This window comes from Bombina bombina, chromosome 7 (assembly GCF_027579735.1).
Source record: "Bombina bombina isolate aBomBom1 chromosome 7, aBomBom1.pri, whole genome shotgun sequence".
NCBI lineage: Eukaryota > Metazoa > Chordata > Amphibia > Anura > Bombinatoridae > Bombina > Bombina bombina.
In genome coordinates this window covers 630,574,934-630,593,176 of record NC_069505.1, presented here as the reverse complement: position 1 = coordinate 630,593,176, position 18,243 = coordinate 630,574,934, and the positions used below count along the sequence as shown (strand labels likewise).

Genomic DNA, 18,243 nt, shown 5'->3' with positions numbered 1-18,243 from the left:
AGTCAGCAGCAGGTTTATTAGATAATAGGGTCAGGGGGACCCAGCGCTTATGGGATAAGGGGAGGAATCAGCAGCAGGTTTATTAGATAATAGGGTCAGGGGACCCAGTGCTTTTGAGATAAGGGGAGGAATCAGCAGCAGGTTTATTAGATAATAGGGTCAGGGGGACCCAGCGCTTATGGGATAAGGGGAAGAATCAGCAGCAGGTTTATTAGATAATAGGGTCAGGGAACCCAGTGCTTATGGGATAAGGGGAGGAATCGGCAGCAGGTTTATTAGATAATAGGGTCAGGGGACCCAGTGCTTATGGGATAAGTAGGGGAATTAGCAGCAGGTTTATAAGATAATAGGGTCAGGGGACCCAGTGCTTATAGGATAAGGGGAGGAATCAGCAGCAGCTTTATAAGATAATAGGGCCAGGGACCCAGTGCTTATAGGATAAGGGGAGGAATCAGCAGCAGGTTTATTAGATAATAGGGTCAGGGGACCCAGCGCTTATGGGATAAGGGGAGGAATCGGTAGCAGGTTTATAAGTTAATAGGGTCAGGGGACCCAGCGCTTGTGGGATAAGGGGAGGAATCAGTAGCAGGTTTATTAGATAATAGGGTCAGGGGACCCAGCGCTAATGGGATAAGGGGAGGAATCAGCAGCAGGTTTATTAGATAATATGGTCAGGGGGACCCAGTGCTTATGGGATAAGGGGAGGAATCAGTAGCAGGTTTATTAGATAATAGGGTCAGGGGACCCAGTGCTTTTGAGATAAGGGGAGGAATCAGCAGCAGGTTTATTAGATAATAGGGTCAGGGGACCCAGTGCTTTTGAGATAAGGGGAGGAATCAGCAGCAGGTTTATTAGATAATAGGGTCAGGGAACCCAGTGCTTATGGGATAAGGGGAGGAATCAGCAGCAGGTTTATTAGATAATAGGGTCAGGGGACCCAGTGCTTATGGGATAAGGGGAGAAATCAGCAGCAGGTTTATTAGATAATAGGGTCAGGGGGACCCAGCGCTTATGGGATAAGGGGAGGAATCAGCAGCAGGTTTATTAGATAATAGGGTCAGGGGGACCCAGCGCTTATGGGATAAGGGGAGGAATCGGCAGCAGGTTTATTAGATAATGGGGTCAGGGGGACCCAGCGCTTATGGGATAAGGGGAGGAATCAGCAGCAGGTTTATTAGATAATAGGGTCAGGGGGACCCAGTGCTTATGGGATAAGGGGAGGAATCAGTAGCAGGTTTATTAGATAATAGGGTCAGGGAACCCAGTGCTTATGGGATAAGGGGAGGAATCAGCAGCTGGTTTATTAGATAATAGGGTCAGGGGGACCCAGTGCTTATGGGATAAGGGGAGGAATTAGCAGCAGGTTTATTAGATAATAGGGTCAGGGGACCCAGTGCTTATGGGATAAGGGGATGAATCAGCAGCAGGTTTATTAGATAATAGGGTCAGGGGGACCCAGCGCTTATGGGATAAGGGGAGGAATCAGCAGCAGGTTTATTAGATAAAAGGGTCAGGGGGACCCAGCACTTATGGGATAAAGGGAGGAATCAGCAGCAGGTTTATTAGATAATAGGGTCAGGGGGAACCAGCTCTTATGGGATAAAGGGAGGAATCCGCAGCAGGTTTATTAGATAATAAAGTCAGGGAGACCCAGTTCTTATGGGATAAGGGGAGGAATTAGCAGCAGGTTTATTAGATAATAGGGTCAGGGGGACCCAGTGCTTATGGGATAAGGGGAGGAATCAGCAGCAGGTTTATTAGATAATAGGGTCAGGGGAACCCAGCTATTATGGGATAAGGGGAGGAATTAGCAGCAGGTTTATTAGATAATAGGGTCAGGGGACCCAGCGCTTATGGGATAAGGAGAGGAATCAGCAGCAGGTTTATTAGATAATAGGGTCAGGGGAACCAGCACTTATGGGATAAGGGGAGGAATCAGCAGCAGGTTTATTAGATAATAGGGTCAGGGGGACCCAGTGCTTATAGGATAAGGGGAGGAATCAGCAGCAGGTTTATAAGATAATAGGGTCTTTAAGTGTAGTGCTTATTGGAAAAGTAATGGAATATGAGGAAGATGTGTGCGCCCCCCTCTGTGTGTGTGCGCGCCCCCCCCGTGCGCGTGCGCCCCCCACCCCATCTGTGTGCACGCGCGCCCCCCCCTCTCTGTGTCCTTAGCTTAAAGGACGTCTACTTTTCACTTTTTCAGGACAGTATACATTTACAACTACCCCTGGCTTATGTGCAACCCAGATATAATAGTCATCATTTGGATTGTTTATATTAAATCTGGTGATTTGGAACTATGCTTTGCATGATATAGTGCTGAGCTTGTTATTTACACCTTGCCCCTAGATTGATGGGAGTTATTTAAATTGATGTGCACTATTATCTATTTGCACAATTATTAGCGTATTGCTTGCTATTGCTGATTATATGTACTGTATAAATAAATGTGTAAGGCTTTGTCCTGTTATTGTTATACAGTCCTTAGCACTTTTGATTTTGTTTTTTATTTTTTTTTAATAAATTGTGATATGTACCAAATTCAACCTTTAAAAGTATATATTCGTTATTTTTAGAGCGGACTATATATTTCCCCTAACCTTATAGCTAGTTATTTACCATTGCATATAGATATTCAAGATATTTTTATGTTAGAATGAAGTCAAGGGTTACTTTATTCAGAGGCCCCTTGCCAAGGTAGAAAACACTTTGGTGAAGAGCTAACAAAGATAAATATCCCACTTTGGTGAAATTGGCAAAACCCTACTTATGCACCTCAACAGCCTTTTCTCTGCTGCAGGAAATATAGCTGCAAACAGAGAACCAGCCTTAGCCAGAAGCATGTGGACATGTTGAGATTTTTCTTTTCAATGCAAAGTTTCTGAAAGAGTGAATAACAGAATGTTATTAACAGTGATCGTCTAACTCTTTCTAGTTCTACCTCTTTTCAAACAGTTTGTGGTTTTGTTTTGTTTAATTATAAAACTGTGCTCTGCTGCTTAAAAATTTAAGAAACGGTTGTGTTAATGTAAAGTTTTAGTCTGAAGTTTATATTTGTAACGCTCATTATGTGGATTTTATTTAAAACATAGAAAACTATTATTGATTCTCCTTTTATCCGATTAGTCGAAAAAATAATCGGCCGATTAATCGATTTATGAAAATAATCGTTAGTTGCAGCCCTAATTAACTGCCATGAATGGTTTGATAAGTTTTGTTTATTGCTGGTACATATCTTTCATATAGGTGGCAAGAGTCCACGAGTTGGGATATACAGTCCTACCAGGAGGAGGCAAATTTCCCAAACCTCAAAGCCTATAAATACCCCACCCACCTCACTCATACCTCAGTTTAAATGTTGCCTCCTTTGGAGGTGGTTAAAGTATGATGTGCTTGATTTCTTCTATGAAAGGTGCTTCTAAGCATATTGAAGCCCAGTTCCCCTGAGAGTACAGTGCTTGTCAGAGTGAAGTGAAGGGAGTATCGCCTGATGTCACCATGTTTATACCTCTGGAAAATCTTAGGGCTCGCTGTAAATTCGGTCGCAGGGATTCATCTTCTTCCTCCCTTTACAGATCGTTATACTCCTATTCCATTACCTCTGCTGATCTGTTTCAGTACTGGTTTGACTGTCTGCTTTCAGTGGGCGAGTGTTTGCATTTCAGGGGTATTACTTTTTTATGAACACTCTTAAAGGGACACTGAACCCACATTTTTTCTTTCATGATTCAGCTAGAGCATGAAATTTTAAGCAACTTTCTAATTTACTTGTATTATCAAATTTTCTTTATTCTCTTGGTATCTTTATTTGAAATGCAAGAATGTAAGTTTAGATGCAGGCCCATTTTTGGTGAACAACCTGGGTTGTCTTTGCTGATTGGTGGATAAATTCACCCACCAATAAAAAAGTGCTTTCCAGAGTTCTAAACCAAAAAACTTATGCCTTATTTTTCAAATAAAGATAGCAAGAGAAAGTTGTTTAAAATTGCTGCTCTGTCTGAATCGCAAAAGAAAACATTTGGGTTCAGTGTCCCTTTAAGCTAATATTGGGCACTTATGTTTTCAGTTTGTTTGTATAAATCTTTATATGTAGCCCAGGGACAGGCTTTATTCTCCTATATGTTTTTAATGGTTTGTTTTAACATTTATTTATTTTTTAATGCATGCGCTTTTTTCATATGTTATGTTTGTTAGAGGTTTTAAGTAAATTTGAGCTAACTTCTGCCCTAAATTTGAGCTTAGAAGCTTGAGCATTAAATTCCTTTCCTTCTCAGACGCATGGGCTTGTCCCGCTCATTAGCGCCCGCCGTGTTGCGTCATTTTACATTATTGAGGACATCACTAGTTGCGCCACTTTTTTGCCACAAATTTTCTTGGTGCTGGCTTTATGTACTTCAAATTCTCTGAAGTGCCCTATAAATTTGTGTTTTTTTATACATTTATTTATTTAGCAAACTTTTCCATTCCTCAAAGGTTTTTAGCTAAAGGAGATTATTTATAATATTAGTTTTTTGTCATAATGGAACATCTTGCTTCTGTCCCTGAAGTAATCATAAGACCTGAGTCTGTTGAACACCTTTCTGCCAAAGCTGTGTGTTTTTGTTTTAAACATCTGAAGTAGCTTCTTCAGCTCATTTATGTAACTCATGTGATGTCAATGATGAGGATTCCTCTGATTCTGAGGCTCCTTCATCTGATACAGGACCAGATAATTCTTTTTTAAGTTGAGCATGTTCGTTCTTTTTTTTAAAAGAAGTCTTAGTCAGTTTAGGGATTGAAGAAATTAAACTTTCTGAAGATAAACCCTGTAACCGTCTAAATTCAGTATTTAAGACTATGGTCAATCTCCCTGAGATTTGTCCTGTTCCTAATGCTGTTTCACATAATCTCTAAAGAATGGTCTGAACCAGGTACCTCCTTTTTAACCTTTCTTCAAGGTTTAAAAAATTGTATAATTTACTTACTATTAGTCGTTATGGGAAACTATCCCCAAAGTTGATGGGGCTATTCTCTAGCTAAACATACAGAAAGGGTTACATACTGGTTATGTCCTTAGGCCAGCCATAACTATTTCTAATGTAGCTTTCACCCTCTGCTAAAAGTTTTTTCTAACATGTCTCTCATCTAGAACTAATGGGGGTGATTGTCCCGGTTAGTTTTTAGGAACAAGGAAAGGGTTTTTTACTCCAATCTCTTTATTGTTCCAAAGGAAGAAAACTTTTAGGCCAATTTTGGACCTTAAAACTCTAAACAGATTTGTGAGAATTCCAACTTTAAAATTGAAACTATAAGGACTATTCTGCCTTTTTGTTCAGCAAGGTCACTTTATGTCCACAATAGACTTGCAGGATGCTTACCTTCACATTCCTTATCACCTCGATCAATTTCTGAGGTTCTCTTTTCTAGAAAAGCATTTCCAGTTCGTTGCTCTTCCTTTTGGCCTAGCAACAGCACCAATAATATTTTCAAAGGTTCTCTGTGCCCTTCTATGTGTAATTAGAACGCAGGGTATTGCGCTATTTCCTTATTTGCACTATATCGTGGTACTAGCTCAATCTCTTTGTTTAGCAGAATCTTACTCAAATCTACATTTGTTGTTTCTTTGAAATCATGGTTGCAGGAACAATTTATCAAAGAGTTTAATTCTTCAGATAAAGGTCACTTATTTGGGTTTCCAAATAGACTCAGTGTCCATGACTCTTTCCCTGACAGAAAAGAGACAAATTAAATTGGTTTCCACTTGTCTAAACCTTCCGTCTCTATCATGCCCTTCAGTGGCTATGTGCATGGAGGTTCTAGGCCTAATGATTGCGGCATTGGACACGATCCGTTTTATTCGTTTTCATATGAGGCCTCTTCAACTTTGCATGCTGCGCCAATGAGGGTGAAATAAGATTGCTCAGTATTAAAAGGGTTGATCAAACCTAGTGTCTGTGGCGCTAAATTAAGCTTAATATGAAAGACAATATAGCTGATATTAAAGGCAAATATATATATAAAAACTAATGATGGATTAGATATATGTAGAAAATTAATGGCATTTAATATAAGTGGTTCAAAGATTAAAAGTGCATATAGTCACAATTCATAAAAACACAATTCATAAGAGCATACAAACAATCAAACTAATCACAATGGTATCCGCTTAAAAACAGTGTATTACACACATAAACATTGCAGATGCAGAGTTTCATCTGATGTGGAAAGAGAAAGTATTTTCAGAGAATCTTGTTTATCAAAAAAATATTTCCTGTGAAAGAAAAGACGAGATCCTTGTCAAAAGCGAAGAAAGTGGCACCTTTATTTATAAACATTGTTCCGCTTTTGACAAGGATCTCTTGTCTCTTCTTTCACAGGAAATAGTCTTTCTGTTTTCACATCAGCTGAAACTCTGCATCTGCAACGTTTATATGGGCATTACACTGTTTTTAAGCTGATACCATTGGGATTAGTTTGTTTGTATGCTCTTATGAATAGTTTTTTGTGAATTGTGACTCTATGCACTTTTAATCTTTGAACCACTTATTTTTAAATGTCATTAATGTTCTACATATATCTAATCCATCATTAGTTGAGAGATATATATATATATATATATATATATATATATATATATATATATATATATATATATATATATATATATATATATATATATATATTGTCTTTCATATTAAGCTTAATTTAGCACCACAGACACTAGGTTTGATCAGCCGTTTTAGGACTGAGCAATCTTATTTCACCCCTAGCTGTTTCATTAGTGATTTGGAGGAAGCCCTTTAATCTGTTGGCTTTATAAAAGACATTTGGGAGTGCAGCTCATACACTCCCATTTTTAACTATGCTGCGCCAATGATGCAAGGACTATACTCCAATATCACAACTGATATTCTTAGATCTCAACTCACGATTTTCTCTGACTCAGTGGTTCAACTTCCACTCAATTCTTAAAGGGGCTTCCTTTGTTCGTCCTACCTGGTCTGTGATCACAACAGATGCAATTCTTACAGGCTAGGAAGCAGTCTGGGGGTCTCTGACTGCACAGGAGTCTGAAATGTTCGGGAAACAACAAGGCTCCTGATAAATATCTTAGAACTCCGTGCTCTTTAGGCTTGACCTCTATTGAAGAACAAACCTTATCTTCGTTTTCAGACAAACAATATCACAACTGGGGCATATGTCAATCATCAAGGAGGAACTTGAAGTTCCTTAGCCATGATGAAACTATCTCAGATACTTTCTTGGGTGGAAACAAATGCCTGTCTCATCACTCCAATTCACATCCCATGTGTGGATAACTGGGAGGCAGATTATCTCAGTCACCAGTCTCTACATCTGGGATAGTGGTCTTTTCACCACAATGTATTCTTTCAAATTGTTCAAATATGGAGTCTTCCAGAAATAGACCTGATGACCTCTCGTTTGAACAAGAGGCTTCCCAAGGTACCTGACAAGGTCCATGGATCCCCAGACAGAGATGACGGATGATTTTGCAGTCCCTTTGTCATTCCATTATGCTTACATTTTTCCTCCTCTAGTTCTACTGCCCAGAGTGATTTTCCAAAATCAAAATAAAACAATTATCTGTAATACTGATAGCTCCTGCGTGACCTCTCAGGATTTGGTATGCAGATCTAGTTTGAATGTCCAGATGCCCGCCGTGGCATCTTCCTTGATACCAGACCTGGCATCTTCTTTAAGACCAGACCTTCTGTTACAAAGGTCCCTTCTTCCATCCAGATCTGAAATCTCTGAACTTAAAGGTGTGGAGATTGAACGCCTAGTTCTTAGTTACAGAGGTTTTTCTGATTTAGCGTTTAATACCATGATTCAGGCAAGAAAACCTGTCTCAAGGATAATCTATTACAAGGTTTGGAAAACTTAAATTTCTTGGTTTTCCACCCATAATTATTCTTGGCATTCTTTTAGAATTCTTAGACTTCTTCAATTTTTTCAAGATGGTTTAGTTAAAGGTTTATCTGCCAGTTCCTTGAAAGGACAAATATCTGCTCTTTCTGTGATGTTTTACAGAAAAATTTCTTATCTTCCAGACATTCATTGTTTTGTTCAGGCTTTATCTAGAATGAAGCCTGTTATTAAATCTATTTCTCCTCCATGGAGTCTTAACCATGTGTTAAATATTTTACAGGCTTCTCCTTTTGAGCCTATGCATTCTTTCTTGGAAAGTATTATTTATTTTGGCTATCTCTTCTGCTAGAAGAGTTTCTGAATTGGCTGCTCTCTCTTGTGAGTCTCCTTATCTGATTTTCCATCAAGATAAAGAAGTTTTGCAGACTACATTAAAATGTTTGCCTAAGGTTGTTATCTATAACATTCACAGGAAAATTGTTGTCCTTTCCTTGTGTCCTAATCCTAAGAAGTATACTGCAAGGACTTTACGTTCTTTGGATATTGTTAGAGCTTTAAAATTTTATGTTGATGCTACTAAAGATTTCAGAAAGACTACTAGTCTGTTTGTTCTCCTTTCTGGTTCCAAGAAAGGTCAGAAAGCTTCTGCTATTTCTTAAGCCTCTTAGTTAAAACTTCTAAATCACAAAGCTTATTTGGAGACGGGCCAGTCTCCACCTCAGAGAATTTCAGCTCATTCTACTAGATCAGTTGCCACATCTTGGGTTTCCAAGAATGAAGCTTCAGTTAAAGGGACACTCAATCAAAATTAAACTTTCATTATTCAGATAGAGCATGCAATTTTAAACAACTTTCCAATTTACTTCCATTAACAAAATGTGCACAGTATTTTTATATTTAAACTTTTTGAGTCACCAGCTCCTACTGAGCATGTGCAAGAATAAGCGTGTATGCATTTGTCAATGGCTGTTGGCTGTCACATGCTACGTGTATGCATTTGTGATTGGCTGTTGGCTGTCACATGGTACAGGGGGAGTGGAAAAAGACATAACTTAAAATTGTAGGAAACAAAATATACTACTCATTTGAAGTTCAGACTAAGTGCTATTGCATTGTATTATCTTGCATTTGTTGATTATGCAAATCTACTGTGTTGACTGGTCCTTTAATCCAATTTCTAAAACAGCCACTTGGTCTTCTTTGCATACTTTTACACATTTTTACCATAGTGATGTTTTTGCCTCTTCAGAAGCAGCATTTGGTAGAAAGGTTCTTCAGGCAGTTATCACTATTTGATACGGGTGCCTATATTTTTTGAGGTTTTTTTTATCTTAAAAGACTTAAAAGACTTTATTTTTTGGATTTAATTTCTCAGTGAAAAAAGCTGTATTTTATCTCTCCCTTTTGTATTGTTACTCGTGGACTCTCGCCGCCTAAATGAAAGAAAACATAATTTATCTGATACATTTTTTTCATAGTGTTGAGAGTCCACCAGGCCCCACCCTTTTGCAGGTAATTTTTGTTTAATTGCACTTTTTTTTTCCTGTTCCTCTTTTTTTGGCTTTTTTTACTCCTTTTAACACCTCTTGGCTATATGATAAACTGAGGTATGAGTGAGGTGGGTGGGGTATTTATAGTCTTTGATGTCTGGGAAACTGCCTCCTCCTGGTAGGAATGTATATCCCATCAATTACAAGCTTGTGGACTCTCGCCACCATGAAATAAATTTATTTTTCAGTTAAGTTCTTGCATAAATTATGTTTTTAAGGACCTTATTGTGTGTGTAGAATATTAACTCTAATATTTGTTTCTGTTGCATTTTGGGAAGTGTGACAAGAAAATGTCTTTTCAAGGTTTCCAAACTGTTGTGAAAGGGGAAGCTTCTGAGACAGATGATGAAGAGGAATTGTATGTGTCCTCTGTTCCATCAAGTTCATTTTCTAGCCTGTGTGGTGTGAAAGTCCAAGGAGAAGCATCAGAGACAGATGATGATGATGAGGACCCTGCAGAGAAGATAAAGCCACCACCTCGTACTATACCCAAGGACCTCCCACCTCTGGTGGTCATGAGAGACATTGGTGAAGATTCTCCAGTTGGATTAGAAGAGAAGCCTACAGTTAATATTAGGCAACAAGGTCGCTACAGTTCACTGCTGCAGCAGAAACTTCTAGAGAGCAATGCCCGACTCTATCATGATGTCAACAACGCCATCAGACAAGTTTATCACACGGCTACCAGTGAAATACGGACCTTGACCAGTCAGCTCAGCAACTCCCAAACTGGCATCATCAATGCATCTCACAGTATCAGGCTCGCTCTTGAGGACTTGAAAGGGGTTTTGGAAAAGATTGACATTATTACTACCTGCAATTTGCTTCCAGATATTCAGATTTAAAGGGATATGAAACCCAAAATGTTATTTTGTGATTCAGACAGAGCATACAATTTAAACAAAAGTTTCCAATTACTTCTATTCTAAAATGTGCCTCCTTTCCATGATATCCTGTGTTAAAGGGACAATCAACACCAGAATTTGTCTGTTATATTAATATACCTTTTACCTCTGTTATTACCTTGTATCTAGGCCTCTGCAGACTGCTCCTTATCTCTGTTATATTAATATACTTTTTACCTCTGTTATTACCTTGTATCTAACCCTCTGCAGAGTGCCCCTTATCTCAGTTATATTAATATACATTTTACATCTGTGATTACCTTGTATCTAAGCCTCTGCAGACTGCTCCTTATCTCAGTTATATTAATATACTTTTTACCTCTGTGATTACCTTGTATCTAAGCCTCTGCAGACTGCTCCTTATCTCCGTTATATTAATATACTTTTTACCTCTGTGATTAGCTTGTATCTAAGCCTCTGCAGAGTGCCCCTTATCTCAGTTATATTAATATACATTTTACCTCTGTGATTGCCTTGTATCTAAGCCTCTGCAGACTGACCCTTATCTCAGTTATATTAATATACTTTTTACTTCTGTGATTACCCTGTATCTAACCCTCTGCAGATTGCTCCTTATCTCAGTTATATTAATATACCTTTTACCTCTGTTATTACCTTGTATCTTAGCCTCTGCAGAGTGCCCCTTATCTCAGTTATATTAATATACATTTTACCTCTGTGATTGCCTTGTATCTAAGCCTCTGCAGACTGACCCTTATCTCAGTTATATTAATATACTTTGTACCTCTGTGATTGCCTTGTATCTAAGCCTCTGCAGACTGCCCCTTATCTCAGTTATAGTAATATACTTTACCTCTGTGATTACCTTGTATCTAAGCCTCTGCTGACTGCCCCTTATCTCAGTTATATTAATATACTTTTTACCTCTGTGATTATCTTGTATCTAAGCCTCTGCAAGTTCTTTTGACAGACTTGCATTTTAGCCAATCAGTGCTGACTCCCTAGGTAACTCCACGTGCGTGAGCACAATGTTACCTATATGGCACACATGAAATAACACCCTCTAGTTGAGAGAAACTGTCAAATGCATTCAGATAACAGGCGGCCTTCAAGCTCTAAGACATTAGCATATGAACCTCCTAGGCTTAGCTTTCAACTAAGAATACCAAGAGAACAAAGCAAAATATGGTGATAAAAGTAAATGGGGAGCGTTGTTTAAAATGACTGCCCTATCTGAATCATGAAAGTTTTTTTGGACTTGACTGTCCCTTTTAAAGGGATACCTAAGTAGTTGTCTGGAGGACTACATGGCCGGAAGTAGTGCTGTCATCTACTGCTCTTGCATATGGATAACATTCTTGTAACACTGCTGCCTTATAGTGATCCAGACACGTGCACACTCCTGAGCTTTTTTTTCTTCAAATACAAGAGAATGAAGATTATTTGATAACGGAAACATTTTGGGTTTCATGTCCCTTTAAGTTCCCCAGTACCACATAGGGGAGAGCGCAACAAATTTGGATAAAATGTAGAAGCCTGCTAATAATTTAGGACATGTTTGTTTTCAGGGTGCCTGGGGGGTACGTGTGGTTATAACAGATCCAGACATGTTTATTTTCAGGGTGCCTGGGGGGTACGTGTGGTTAGAACAGAGCCAGACATGTTTATTTTCAGGGTGCCTGGGGGGTACGTGTGGTTATTACAGAGCCAGACATGTTTGTTTTCAGGGTGCCTGGGGGGTACGTGTGGTTAGAACAGAGCCAGACATGTTTGTTTTCAGGGTGCCTGGGGGGTACGTGTGGTTAGAACAGAGCCAGACATGTTTGTTTTCTGGGTGCCTGGGGGGTACGTGTGGTTAGAACAGAGCCAGACATGTTTGTTTTCTGGGTGCCTGGGGGGTACGTGTGGTTAGAACAGAGCCAGACATGTTTGTTTTCAGGGTGCCTGGGGGGTACGTGTGGTTAGAACAGAGCCAGACATGTTTGTTTTCAGGGTGCCTGGGGGGTACGTGTGGTTAGAACAGAGCCAGACATGTTTGTTTTCAGGGTGCCTGGAGGGTACGTGTGGTTAAAACAGAGCCAGACATGTTTGTTTTCAGGGTGCCTGGGGGGTACGTGTGGTTAGAACAGAGCCAGACATGTTTGTTTTCAGGGTGCCTGGGGGGTACGTGTGGTAAGAACAGAGCCAGACATGTTTGTTTTCAGGGTGCCTGGGGGGGTACGTGTGGTTAGAACAGAGACAGACATGTTTGTTTTCAGGGTGCCTGGGGGGTACGTGTGGTTATTACACATCTGTTTGTCAGTTGTTTAATCCCCCTACAATTGTGACCACTCTGAGAAAGAAACTTCCTATGAATAAACTTGTGAAATCCGCGATTTTTATTTCAGGCAATAGCTGGCTTGAATTTAATGTGAAATGTTAAAAGAGCAAGATTTATGGCGTATTTACATGTTGGAAAGTTTATAGTTTTGCTTTACTTTTTTTATTCAGGCAATTAAAGCCAGTTTTGCAATATTCTACTTTGTCTTATTGGTGTTAAGCTTCCCATCAACCACTTTGGCTACCGTCCTCATGGGACAACTACTCAATCTATTCCGACCTAGAATGTTGTTTGTGTTCTGTATCGGCTCGAGACATTTATTATTATTATCGGGTATTTGTAGAGCGCCAACAGATTCCGCAGCGCTGTAAACATAGTCGGTGTACAGGATAGCTTTTGTAGGGATCAGACGGGGAGAGGGCCCTGCCGAGAGTTTCACTGTTGTAGTCGGCTCTTATGAAGCGATCTGTAAACAGCTGGGCCCATAGGCTTACATTCTAAGGGGTTCAAGGGGAAAGCAATGGAGTTAGGAAAGGTTAGTGTTGGTTGTATGCATCCCTGAATAGTAGAGTTTTTAGGGAGTGCTTGAAGCTGTTAAAACTAGGGGAGAGTCTTGTGGAGCAAGGCAGGGAGTTCCACAAGATGGGGGCCAGTCTGGAGAAGTCCTGTAAACGGGAATGTGAGGAAGTAACAAGAGAGGAGGAGATCCTGAGCTGATCGAAGGGGACGGGAGGGAGAGTATCTAGAGACAAGTTCTGATATGTAGGGGGGAGCAGTGCAGTTCAGAGCTTTATATGTCAGGGTGAGTATTTTATGTTTAATCCTAGAGGCAAGAAGAAGCCAGTGAAGGGATTGGCAGAGAGGTGCAGCAGATGAAGAGCGGCGTGTAAGAAAGATGAGCCTGGCAGAGGCATTCATAATGGATTGTAAAGGAGTTATATCAAATGTAGGAGCCGCCCATGATATTGAGGTGCCACATCCCCAGACTAATGTGTTATGTATGTGTTATGTATGTGTATGTATATGTATGTATATGTATATGTGTATATATATATATATATATATATATATATATATATATATATATATATATATATCAAAATAACAAGAGTATTGCATTGAGCAATGATACTTTTTTTATTGGACTAACTATACATTTATAAGTTGACAAGCTTTCGGAAGAGTTCCTTCCTTTATCAAGTCAGAAGCAATACTGACCAATTCAATGGAATTTACAGATTGTATCTTAAAACACAGAATAGCTAAGAAGACAGAAAGTGCAGGGAGAGGAGGAGGTGTCGTAAAAATCATGAGGGGGGGCTTAGGTAACAGGCAGACAGTGTCCAGTGTAGGAGACCAGACAGGGGAAATATATAGCTATACATAGAGCATATACTGACATAAAGTTATATATCAACATTGAATCAATATCTATAAAGATGTGAAATTGTATATACAGGGTGAATACAAAAGTAAAAAAAAGACAAAAGTGTGGACATAGGCTTACCTGTGTGCCTATGTATAAAGAATGTGGAATATACAATGTAATTGACTAAATGAAAGTACATTACAAAAAATTTTGATAATGTGTTAAGAATCCAGAGTCCACATTTAGTCCAGAATTAAATAGGTTGAAGTGCATTATCATTTTCATTTCAAAGGTTTTTCTTTCCATGGTGTTTTTGAAGTTGCCTCTGAGAATTTTGATTTTGAGGTTTTGGATGGAGTGGTCAGGTTGGGTGAAATGGTGACCAACAGGGGTGCAGTATTTTGTTTCACAGTGGTTTTTGATTGAATGTCTGTGTAAGTTCATCCGAAGGTGCAGTTTTTGGCTTGTTTCTCCAATATAGCATCCCACTTCACATGCAGTGCAATGTATCATGTATACCACATTTGCAGATATACATGAATATGCCCCTTTAATGTTATAAGATTTATTATTGTGATTTGCTGTGCTGCTTTCACAAACGTGTTGACACAGTTTGCAGAGAGCTTTATAGCAGCACTTGGTTCCATTCTGAGTGTTCTTTTTCTCAAGGGGTAGCTTCCTATGTACTAGTTTCTGCTTTAGGTTAGGTGGTTGTCTGTATGCCAGGATTGGGGGTTTTGGAAAGATTTTTTTGAGTGTGGGATCCTCTAAGAGTAGTGGCTGTAAGTCTTTTATGATTTTTCGTATCCCTTCCACAGCAGGGTTGTATTTGACTACTAGTGGGATACGTGATATGTTTTTCTTCTCCCTGTATTGTAGTAAGTGTTCACGTGGAGTATTGAGGGCAGAGTTAATTTTTTTATTTATAATCCTTGTTTTGTAACCTTTTTCTCTGAATGATTGGGACAGTGTGATGAGGTGTTTGTCACGGTCCTTGGTATCTGAGCAAATTCTGTGGTATCTTGTAGCCTGACTGTAGATTATGGATTTTTTAATGTGATTGGGGTGGGAGCTGGAGCTGTGGAGGTAGCTGCATCTATCTGTTGGTTTCCTGTATACAGATGAGTGCAGTTTTCCATTTGTGATGGATATTGTTGTATCCAGGAAGCTGACACAGTCTCTAGAAAAGTTCATTTTAAGCTTGATTGATGCATGAAATAGATTAAATGATTTATGAAAATGTTCAAGGTTTTTTTCTCCTTCTGTCCATATGATGAAAATATCATCGATGTAGCGAAAGTATTTGAAGGGTTTGTGAGAGTGAGTGGCTAGGAATCTCTGCTCTAAGTCAGCCATGAAGAGGTTTGCGTACTGTGGTGCCATTTTGGTGCCCATGGCTGTTCCCATGGTTTGTAAGTAGATGGAGTGGTTGAAGATGAAATAATTGTGAGTAAGTATAAATTCTGTAAGTTTACTGACTGTAGAAGCACTATATGTCTGGTTAGGGCTGTTGGAGGAAAGAAAGTTTAAGCAGGCATCAATACCATCTTTATGTGGAATATTGCTGTACAGGGATTCCACATCCATTGTCACAAGTAAAGTATCCTCTGGCAATTCCGTTATCTGGCTGATTTTGTTAAGAAAATCAGTGGTGTCTTTTATAAAGCTAGTGGTGTTAATAACTAAGGGCTTAAGAATATTCTCCACTAGGCCCGATAGTTGCTCAGTCAGAGTGTCCATGCCTGTTATTATTGGTCTTCCTGGGTTCCCTGGTTTGTGGATTTTTGGGAGCATGTAGAATGTCCCTATGCTAGGGTTAGAGGGCACCAGTTTGTCCATTTTATGTTGCGTGTATTCATGTATATCTGCAAATGTGGTATACATGATACATTGCACTGCATGTGAAGTGGGATGCTATATTGGAGAAACAAGCCAAAAACTGCACCTTCGGATGAACTTACACAGACATTCAATCAAAAACCACTGTGAAACAAAATACTGCACCCCTGTTGGTCACCATTTCACCCAACCTGACCACTCCATCCAAAACCTCAAAATCAAAATTCTCAGAGGCAACTTCAAAAACACCATGGAAAGAAAAACCTTTGAAATGAAAATGATAATGCACTTCAACCTATTTAATTCTGGACTAAATGTGGACTCTGGATTCTTAACACATTATCAAAATTTTTTGTAATGTACTTTCATTTAGTCAATTACATTGTATATTCCACATTCTTTATACATAGGCACACAGGTAAGCCTATGTCCACACTTTTGTCTTTTTTTTTTTTTTTTTACTTTTGTATTCACCCTGTATATACAATTTCACATCTTTATAGATATTGATTCAATGTTGATATATAACTTTATGTCAGTATATGCTCTATGTATAGCTATATATTTCCCCTGTCTGGTCTCCTACACTGGACACTGTCTGCCTGTTACCTAAGCCCCCCTCATGATTTTTACGACACCTCCTCCTCTCCCTGCACTTTCTGTCTTCTTAGCTATTCTGTGTTTTAAGATACAATCTGTAAATTCCATTGAATTGGTCAGTATTGCTTCTGACTTGATAAAGGAAGGAACTCTTCCGAAAGCTTGTCAACTTATAAATGTATAGTTAGTCCAATAAAAAAAGTATCATTGCTCAATGCAATACTCTTGTTATTTTGATATCTAAATCTCTGGACTAACACGGCTACTCCAATCAACGTATATATATATACATACATACATACACAAAACACGGAAGGGAACTGCACTCTCATACCATGACCCTGCAACAGGCTCAGCCCTGGGTGCCACTGGCACTCACAGGAAGCTGTGCTGTCCCCAGAGTCACAGGCAGTTAACCCCAGACAGGTCTGGGTGCAAGAACCATAGGGAAAATTACAAAACAAATTAATACAACACACAGAGAAAACCCAGCACTCACTTACAAGCTCTCATATATATATTTGTGCTCATAAGTTTACATACCCTGGCAGAATTTATGATTTCTTGGCCATTTTTCAGAGAATATGAATGATAACACAAACTTTTCTTTCACTTATGGTTAGTGTTTGGCTGAAGCCATTTATTATCAATCAACTGTGTTTACTCTTTTTAAATCATAATGCCAACAGAAACTACCCAAATGATCCTGATCAAAAGTTTACATACCCTGGTAATTTTGGCCTGATAACATGCACGGAAGTTGACACAAAGGGGTTTGAATGGCTATTAAAGGTAACCATCCTCACCTGTGATCTGTTTGCTTGTAATTAGTGTGTGTGTATAAAAGGTCAATGAGTTTCTGGACTCCTGACAGACCCTTGCATCTTTCATCCAGTGCTGCACTGACGATTCTGGATTCTGAGTCATGGGGAAAGCAAAAGAATTGTCAAAGGATCTGCGGGAAAAGGTAGTTGAACTGTATAAAACAGGAAAGGGAAATAAAAAGATATACAAGGAATTGAGAATGCAAATCAGCAGTGTTCAAACTCTAATAAAGAAGTGTAAAATGAGGGGTTCTGTTGAAACCAAACCACGGATAGGTAGACCAACTAAAATTTCAGCCACAACTGCCAGGAAAATTGTTCGGGATGCAAAGACAAACCCACAAATAACTTCAGGTGAAATACAGGACATGTGGTGTGGCTGTTTCAAGATGCACAATAAGGAGGCACTTGAAGAAAGATGGGCTGCATGGTCGAGTTGCTAGAAGAAAGCCATTACTACGCAAATGCCACAAAGTATCCTGCTTACATTACCTTCTGGCACAAAGTAATTTGCAGTGATGAGACCAAAATTGAGCTTTTTGACCACAACCATAAGCGCTACATTTGGAGAGGAGTCAACAAGGCCTATGATGAAAGGTACACCATTCCTACTGTGAAACACGAAGGTGGATCTCTGATGTTTTGGGGATGTGTGAGCTACAAAGGCACAGGAAATTTGGTCAGAATGGATTTCAAGATGAATGAAGTATCTTATCAAACAGAACCCCTCATTTTCCAGTTCTTGATTAGAGTTTGAACACTGCTGATTTGCATTCTCAATTCCTTGGATATCTTTTTATATCCCTTTCCTGTTTTATACAGTTCAACTACCTTTTTTCCCAAAGATCCTTTGACAATTCTTTTTCTTTCCCCATGACTCAGAATCCAGAAACGTCAGTGCAGCACTGGATGAAAGATGCAAGGGTCCGTCAGGAGTTGAGAAACTCATTGACCTTTTATACACACACACACTAATTACAAGCAAACAGATCACAGGTGAGCA

At 39.2% G+C, this 18,243-nt stretch overlaps 1 protein-coding gene across 2 annotated transcripts in view; it reads left to right on the top strand.

The window, feature by feature from the left end:
* The window catches only part of LOC128636165 (biogenesis of lysosome-related organelles complex 1 subunit 3), a 16,352-nt gene extending 4,275 nt beyond the window's left edge, over positions 1-12,077 (top strand). Inside the window, exon 2 of one of the 2 annotated variants that reach the window (XM_053689214.1) lies at positions 9,701-12,077. In XM_053689214.1, coding sequence (XP_053545189.1) covers positions 9,713-10,267 — 555 coding nt within the window. In that variant the 5' untranslated portion in view covers positions 9,701-9,712 and the 3' untranslated portion in view covers positions 10,268-12,077. The remainder of the gene's footprint in view (positions 1-9,700) is intronic. The other variant, XM_053689213.1, reaches the window with a different exon arrangement.
* Positions 12,078-18,243: the final 6,166 nt, after the last annotated feature.